This window comes from Hirundo rustica, chromosome Z (genome assembly GCF_015227805.2).
Source record: "Hirundo rustica isolate bHirRus1 chromosome Z, bHirRus1.pri.v3, whole genome shotgun sequence".
Taxonomy (NCBI): Eukaryota; Metazoa; Chordata; class Aves; order Passeriformes; family Hirundinidae; genus Hirundo; species Hirundo rustica.
The window spans coordinates 13,002,691-13,011,818 of NC_053488.1; the positions used below are offsets into that span (position 1 = coordinate 13,002,691).

Consider the following 9,128-nt stretch of genomic DNA (forward strand, 5'->3'; position numbering starts at 1 on the left):
AAGTTATCTCTGTAAATGAATGTGAAACTGTCATCTCTTTAGCTCTCATGATTTTAAAACCTCATCTTGTGCTGTTCACTAGTCATGGCTGTGAACTTTAGGTTTGGAGGGTTGAGGCCACCCATCTGTTTTACCTAGTAAGAGATTGCAATAAACCCGCTCCTCAGCTGCTGGGTTCTCACGTCATCTCATGTGGTCTTCAAAGCAGTTAGAAAATGGTAATATTGGTCGACACTTGAGAGATTGCTACCAAGAAGCTGATGTCTAAATATGGGAAATAACTTATACTGTACCTGCTTTCTAATACAAACAAGTTTGTTTCTGGAGATTTTATCAGACAATTACAATCTGGTTTAAATACTCAAAATAGTATTTTAAACAATTCAAAATGTTTTAGAAATATTAAAAACATTTTCCCCCTTTTAGAATGTTAAAAAATTAGTAGAATTTGTCTCTTTGTTCACGCATTTTATTTATTTGCCCAGAAATTCTCTCTTTCCTTTGGCAGCAGCTTAATTATATTTATATAATTTATATCCAGTATAGGAGGATGTGTATGACACAAGATGGGAGGCAGTAGCATGGAAGGCCCTGACCAATACTGAAACCATGCACATTTTATTGGATGCTGAAGTGTCAAAATAAGAAAGTACATGTTTCTCAGCCTAAGAACTGCTTGTATCTTAGTTACTTATTGGTCATTGTTGATTAGTCGAACTGTATTGCCCCAGATGTATTTTAGCATAATATCTGAAAGTGGGAGAAGCCACTGATTTCAAAAGCCCGTAACTATGAGAGGACTTTGTTTGTGTGACCTATGTGAGAAGACATCTAAGAACTGTAACTAATCTGGAGTGAAATTGTATACAGATGTATACTGTAGTGCTTTTTTTCTGAATGTGCAGAGTGTGAAGCTGCTGCTTGTTGATCATGCTCTTGCTTAGCTGCTTCATTCTGCCAGAGCAGAGGTCTTAACTTACGAAGTCTTGTTCAAAATTTGAAATCCTGACTTTCTCCCTGTAGAATATGGCATTCTTTTAGCTCATTGCAGTTATATACATGCCTGGTATGTTGCTCAGGCCCAGGATGAGACAGAAATCAGAACTCATCTCTAAGAGGTCAGCTTGTTCTGCATCTGTGGTCTGTATGCATTGAAGGATGAGTCTTCAGCGGTGAGGTTTAAGAACATTTAAGTTAATTAAAATCAGATCTTCATCCTTACAGTCCTGTCCAAGGTGGGGTACAGTGCAATATGTAGAATCCAAAACTTCAGGTCAAAAATAATTTTGAAGAAAAACTTAATTGCTCATACAGTGCAAGTGTCTTTCTTCTCAGGTGTATCAATATGACAAAAAATTGTCTGGAATGTAATGACCAAGGAATCCATTTGTTCCCACACTTAAAAGGAAGAAATCTAGCAAACAGTGCCCTGTTCTGCCCCTGTATGATCTGACTTGATGCTATATGAGCTTGTGTAATATAATGCAGTTTATACCTGTTACTTCCCTCCCATTATCTCATATAGCCAGACTGAGAAGAAAACAATGACATCAAATGATCACAGCATTTTTCTTAGCTAGGGTGGGTTCCATAGTAGTAAAAGTCTCTGGTGAATGAGTTTGTATCATGCCTCTCGAGCAGAGAACTCCCCATCTAGAGGAAAATTCAGCTCTCTCTTGCTCTTGCTTCTTTTTTTTCTATATGTCTACGTTATTGGCAGTAGTGACAGAGGCTGGAATTTCGGTTTTACCATGTAAGTCAAATTCCACAAGCTCATTTTGCACAATTCACTAAAAAATACATGTATAAAACTCCTATTTTTACAGTATTTTAGAGTAGGTCCTAAATTTCAAGGTAGAAGAGGAAGGCTGCACATTTTTCTGTTACACTTTTTTTCATGCATTACAAACTTCTCCTTGGACAGAACCTCTCCTTCCTGATCTCTAAGGTTCTCCAACACTTGGTTCAGAAATACCATCTGAAAAATGGAGAAATACTGAATTATAGTATTTGAGAGGGAATTTCCACTGGCAAGGGTGCTGTTTGTGACTCTTGGGGAAGACAAAAAAAAACAGGCCGAAGAGGAAGCAGGATGATGAAATAATGCAACAGCAAGATGAAAGGAAGACAGTGAAAATATGAGCAAAGAAATGTGGGGAGAACGTATGGGGGTAGTGAAATAGTCCTACATGGGTCACAGGTTGATAAGAATATTTTTGTTTCCTGAAGGCTTTTAGAATTAGCTTTTGCCTAAGCCGGGGTTTGGTAGTTTGCAAGAATAAAAAAAATCTGAATTTACTTATTTCCTGTGTGTTTAAAGACAGAATCAAGTCACTGCTTTGGGTGTTGGTAGCAGTCAGTGGGTTCAAATTCTCCTCTCAGTTTCACTGACACATCTTCTTTGTCTGGATATCTTTTTTCTGCTCCTGCTTTGCTTTTGTGTTCATGTGTCCTTTTGTGTATACATTTTGTGTGTTCAGCCCATGAGTGAGAAAAAACATTTAGGAATATGAATAGGAATGTAGAAAGTTCTCACTGTGTAATGTTTTATAACAGAGGGAAAAAAATGATGTTTTTCATCATCAAAACTTCCAGTGAAGATTCCTGTAGTTTAGGCCTTCTTCATCTTCATCCTTCCTTACTTCTCTGGGAGAAAACTACTGTCTCTTCTTAATGAGATTGGCAGTTGTGTAAAAAAGTTTTAGTTTGTGCTCCCTCACTGTGTTTGTAATCTCTCAGGGCAGACAGAGAACCAATTTTTCAATTAAAATAAATGCAAAATTTCTCCACCCTTGAATGTTCCCTGTTTTCTTTTGGCTAATGCCTACCTCCAAGTAAAAACCTCTTGGAGCAACACAAAATAAATCCAAGTCCTTTTTGAGGTGCTCATGGCTTTGAAAATGCCTAAGTCTATTAATATAGAGTTGGCCAGAAACATTTTTCACACTAGGTCTGTTTGCTGCTTGACAAATACTTGTTGAAGCACATAAGAACTTTGCTGCATGCCTGAAACAGCAGTACTGGCATCATAAAGGTAAGATGGCTTTATATTATCTCAGTGCTTTATCATATTGAACTGTAACCTTTCCTGTCATTTCTCTGAAGCAAGGGTTTTCAGATGATCTTTTAAATAAAATGTTGATCATTTTGGTATGTTTTGCAAACAGAGAACATGTACAGAGCATTACACAGATCACAAACAGATCCTACAGATAGTACATAGACTATGATACAGTAAGAGACAGAGCTTTCCACATAAATTGACAGCTGAAAGCAGTAGATTTTTGTTGCCATTTCTTTATTAAATGCAAAGTACATAAAGGGATAAAAGCTAGAGGTTTCAAATACAAGACAGTTAGAAAATTAATACTGATTAATTTTCCCACAGTTGCTGCAACTTAATTTTCTGCAGTTTAGGAGTCCACTACACCTATAAAACCAGGAACTTTGCTGCAGAGAAACTAAGTTTTTTAGGTGTCTGTACTTTTATCTAACATGCCACTAACTTTCAGGATATTTGCAGAAGTCCAGGTACAGAAGAGTGCTGTGTATATTCAACTTGCAGTGAGGACCCAAAGAAGGATTAGCTCCTTGATGTGAGGTACCAATCCATGTAGAGCTCAGTGTGAACACGCGCTACAGGGATGCTGGAATCCTCAGTCCCAAACACCTTCAGTGACTCCACGGCTGACAGTATAAGCTATAAATGCTGTCCTAGCAGAACTACATCAAGCTGCCAAAATTCAGTGTGAGAATACCTCCTTTACCAGACTAATGAAGCTGTTTTTAAAAACCCATTTCACGTACACAAATCACCTGTCCCCAGACCAATCTATTGGGCCCCCCCTATGGTTTTCCTTATCCACTCAAGGTTTTGCTTTGTGAGTCGAGTGTAGACACCAGGGCCATTAGCCTTTCCACAGCTCCTTGGCTTCCCAAATGAAGTGATGCCTCTCATCATACCATTACATCTTAAAGGTCCACCAGAGTCCCCCTAGAAAAAGGGAAAATATTGTCATTCAAATAAACAAAAGCTAAAAAATATTTCCTTTAAATAATATTTTCACTAGTTAGATGGAGAAAATAAAAATTTAGCCAGTGTCATTAGGGATCATTTTTTCCTCCTTGGAAATTAAGATTTCCAACAGCAAAACAAATTAAAAAAAAAGGTTCAGCTATTTCAATCTGATCTTTAAAGTGTGCATAACGGGGAACAAATCTAGATCAGAGCTAAAGACGAATTAGTCTTTTTGAAAATAAAGAAAAAAAGCTGAAAACTTTCCTCATAGGAAGTGCAAGTCTCCAGAAACATACCTTTTTTGGTACCTATTTTACTGCAATATTTAAATCTTTTAAAATGTGATGGTTCTTACTCAGTTGTGTACTTGACTTGGTACTCAGCCAAAATGCTTTTTATCAGCAAAACTTATTTCAAAGTCTTCTGATGTCAAAGAAGTTGTTCCACTGAAGTCAGCTACTTGAGAATGGGCCCATAAGCTGTTTCATGGACATTTTAGTATTAAACTCATTTTACTGAATATGAGGATACCTATCTGCCATGCCTGGACACAACTGGAGTATCAAAAGGCTGTGAAGATGAATTTACCCATCTTAAGTTTTGATTTTGAGGCTTAGAGGAACAAGCCTTGGTAAATTCACTGATATTTGATGGAATTCTTCACTGATTTGAAGAGAGACAGAGATTGTAAATGTATAATGCTGGTCGATTATATTTTATTTTTATTATACAATTTATGCAGTCATAGTATATATATACTTACATTACAGGAGTCTTTTCCTCCATTCTTAGCCCCTGCACATATCATGTTCCCTGTTATGGCAGGTTTGCCATTATAATGATTTTTATCATTGCAGATTTCCCTCCTGATGACAGTGACATTGACTTCCATCAGGCCAGGAGGCCTTGTCATCCGACGATTGGTAGTTGTACCCCATCCTGCGACTGTGCAAACTGCTCCTGCTTTGGGGTCATCATCTGAGGCAGGCAGACGGATTGGCTGCACAGCTTTATTAAGTTTTGCTCTTCCCTGAAGCTGTAGAAGAGATGAAAAAAAAACAGGTATTATGGGGGAGAGTCTAACAGAGGGCCTCGCATATTAACCACTGGATCTTTCCCATTATGATAATTAATGCGATCCCTTTTTGAGATTCCTCAGTTCTTTGTGACAGTATTTATGTAATCAATGTGAGAATGAGGAAAATGAGTATTCTTTGTCTCACAAAAGCCCTCTTACCTTCTGCTGCTCTATTAGCTTTAAAAAGATCTTATTTTACTTCTCTGGCTCTTAGAACATTTAGAAGACAAAATAACAGTAATTATTGATGCTGGCAAAATTGAAGATCAGAAAAGTCAGACAATTTTAATTAGAACTGTTTTTCAGACAGAACATTCGTGCTTTTAACCAAATATTTTATCTGCATGAATCTTTTTTTCTTTTATGGAAAAGCCAGAAACTGAAATATCTTGATCAAGCTCCAGAATTTGTCTACTAGCCATAGTAAACTTTACAGGAATTATCAATTGCCTTCGTTACCAGCACATCCCCAATTCCCCAGGCTGCTGGATTAGCAGACCAGATTATATCACCCCTGAAAAAAAGCAACCAGAAACTCCCTTGGCTCATCTCCCTCACAAGAAGGAAGAAAATAGTTCAGTGTAGGAGATGTATATTCCACAAGTGATATATAAGTCTGTACCTGCAGCAGCATAATGTCATTTTCCTTGGTAATGGGGTCATAGCATGGATAAGGAATGTCTTTTGCAATCCAAAAAGTCTGCTGTTCTTTTTCACTTTTTTCCAATGAATGGGCTCCAAGAACAACTTTGCTTTTTTTCCTGAGGAGAGGACCACATAGTTATTGGGATTCACTTTGATGTAACTCTAAATTTTTTGCTGGTTAATGTGGTGCTATAATGTCCAGCTGTGACAGTCTCTTTTCTTCTGCCTGAAAAGCAACAATAATATAGAAATATCTAAAAGATGACCACGTTCATACAACAGCTAAGAGAAAAAAAAAATTACTCACTGAATCAAAATTCGTGCTATCTTATTTTCATCTTCACAGGAGCACAGAAAGATTTCAGGCACCTGAATCTGTATCTATCCCTATTGTTTTCTTTTGGGGACTGAATGAGTGGTAGATGCATCAGATTTGCTGTGAGTACTTGTCTCACCAGCTGTGTCTTACATAATTTGTGCTGAAAATTAGGGAAATAGGTCACAGCACTGTTAGTTCAGAGATATCCTGACTATCAAAATGTACTGTTGCTTTGCTGTAACATATTTTCTGAACACCTTTTTCTGAATCTGTGTGAGACACGGCTCTTTCCTCTTCTCTAGGTTTTTCTGCAACTTCCTGTACTGACAAGATGCTGAAGTGGTGGCGGAGCTGTGCCTGCTGTGGCTCTCTGACAGAGACACCAAAAGTCTGGCAAAGCCAAGCAGACATTACTGCTGACCACAGGTACAGCTGGTTTTGGACAAAAAATGCATCCTACAGTTGAATAGGAGGATATTCTTGGAGCAGATGTGTATGTTGGCCCTCATTCATGTCTTATTGTGGAAAATGCAGCCCTGGGAAAGTGATTGCTCATTTCCTTCATCTATTGAGAACTGTCTGTTGACTGAGACATCATTAAATTAATAATTAATTGTATTTTCTCTTAAAGGCAATCTCATTTGGAAACATTCTTTACTTTATGTCAATACACGGCATTTGGGCCCAGTGCTCTCTTTGTAGTAGGTCCCACATATCTCCCTGTCTGGACAAGGACAGGAGAGATGGATATATTTCTCTGATGTTTGCAGAGTCCAGTGGCTCACAGTCTTGGTCAGGCTGTTGACAGAGCCTGTGTGAGGTCTGGCTCAGGAGCAGCTTCAGTCCTCCCCACAAAAGCAAGCAGGGGTGGGATGTGTAATTCAAAACTCACTTCTTGCCTTGCTGAAGGTCTCAGTAGAGCTAAATATCCATTTGCATCTTGATTTGGGGAGGAGAAGAAAGAATGGCTGGCAAGCCAACAAACCAAGTAAGGCAGCGATCTCTCAGTGTCTACTGTCATCTGTTTGGAGGATTTTCGCTCCCGTGTCAACCACATGCTGTCTCTTTCTGTGGTGAACTGCATATCTCTTACAGAATAAAAGCACAGGAATTTATTTTTGTTCTTAGAGTAGCAGTTTAGACTGGACACTCCTCTCATCTAGCGTACAGATTGACTGAGAAAGCAAGGATAAAACTTTACCCCAAATTCACTCCTTCAATGTCACTATTCTATGCTTGTGTGCAGCTAGAAGTTTTTAAATGTCTCTTGTGGAGAGCAGTACACCTTATTATACGTTTTTTACTCTCTATAACAAATTTGCTGATAGAACCTATAAAGCACGGTAATCAGAACATGGTCATGGTCATGATAAATGGATAAAATTACGAGAAATACTAACTCTCCTGCCTGAACAGAAATACCAGTTGCTCATTAAGGACAATCTCTGAATCAGAGTAAGAGCTTACACTGGACAATGTGCAGCTGTTAAGACCCAGTTTTCCTTGATTAAGGCTCCTCCACAGATTCCTTTTGGTCCCTTGATCAGGGCCATGAATGGTCTCGTGTGTGGTTTTACTTCATGTCCTCCAATGATATCCGCACACAAACCTAAAAAAGTAAGACACAAGACACACAGCTGGGCTAACAAATACTGTAAGACACTTCAAGTCTCTTAGAAAACATGGCTGTTGTAATTAGAAAGCATAAAGACACACAAGTATGCACATATGTCAAAATGACGGTCTTCAGGGTAGAATTTTAAAACTGCTTAGTAGTATTACTTCATTACATTTCAACAATACTTAAGGGAGGTCAAAGTGATCTCAAGGGGTGAGCTTAGGCAAAAACACAACCAAAGTTTTGCTGCTTTTGCACAGATTTCTTTTCTTGAAGATTACTGAAAGTTTTTAGCTTTCATTGCAAGTAACAACCTCAGATCTGCTATATCATAAATATTGTGCATGGAAACTGGACTATATAATATAGTGCACACATTATGTGAATCTGTTTTTCGGAAAAAGAGAAAATCAAGTAGTTAATGTACATGTATAGCTCTGGAGAGAAAGATAAGATAATCATTATGTTCTTTATTCAGAACTCCTTCAAATAACTTGGATTTTCTGCAGCTTTAATTGAGACTACCCATTCAGAAATTATTTTTTCATTGTGTGAAAGATCAAGCACATGCAGACAGTGGAGAGGAGCTAATGATAAGAATTCAAATAATAATTGTGACTACTTCCTTTACATTAATATATGTTGGCTTAACTAGAACTCTGTACATCAGCATCTACCTTCAAAAGTATTAATTTGCATACTTACCTCCATGGATCACCAGGAGAATGACAGCAACAAAGGTGGACCAATGGAGGAAAGCACCCATGATTTCTGTCTGATGTTCCTCCTTATTCACTGTTTAATACACCTCTATCTACCTATCTATCTATCTATATATACATAAATGAAGAGGATGTGGGTTTTGTTTTTCCTCTTTAGGGTGTTTGACATCTGTAACCACAGCAAAGACAGAAACCCACCCCAATGATGTACCTTACACCAGAAGCGTCAGTGAGAATTTGTGTCATCTACTGTGGTGTGAAGGAAGGCTCTGCCCCACTAAGTGTTCTCTCTGTAAGATTGCAGAGGACTGATGTATGAGCATAAGGGTGAAGCACAGTGGGACTCAGCTCACATAAATTTAGTCTGATTCAGTTGCCCATGTGAAGTCGTGTAGTTTTCTTCCAGACACCTCAAGTGGCTTCCAGGTCAGACTTGAATTCTGGTCCATTCCCCATTAATGAATATCTCTTCTGTTCAGGAGAGCCTCAGGGCCAAGGAATCTGGTGTTTCCTCTTTTCAGGATCTGATCCTACCTCATTAGCTGTGCACTGGCTGAGTATTCATACAGCACTGAGTGTGGTTTCATGGCCTATGGTTAAGGGTATAGATATTTAAAGTGTCTTGAGGTGTTTTAGGTCTGATGCAGAAGGCTTTTAGTCTTCTGAAGATACTGTGTCAGATTTGCCAGCCCTGTCATGTCTGGAAAGCCCACAGTATCCCAAATGTG

At 38.4% G+C, this 9,128-nt stretch overlaps 1 protein-coding gene across 1 annotated transcript; it reads right to left on the reverse strand.

Moving 5' to 3' along the window:
• Positions 1 to 3,762: 3,762 nt before the first annotated feature.
• LOC120765496 (granzyme A-like) lies at positions 3,763 to 8,468 on the reverse strand. The gene is made up of 5 exons (XM_040090414.1): positions 8,384 to 8,468; positions 7,528 to 7,669; positions 5,719 to 5,857; positions 4,782 to 5,054; positions 3,763 to 3,994 (listed from the first exon to the last, which is right to left on the reverse strand). Exons 1-5 carry the CDS (start codon positions 8,442 to 8,444, stop codon positions 3,833 to 3,835), a joined length of 777 nt encoding a protein of 258 aa, XP_039946348.1. The 5' UTR covers positions 8,445 to 8,468; the 3' UTR covers positions 3,763 to 3,832.
• Between the last annotated feature and the right edge of the window lie 660 nt (positions 8,469 to 9,128).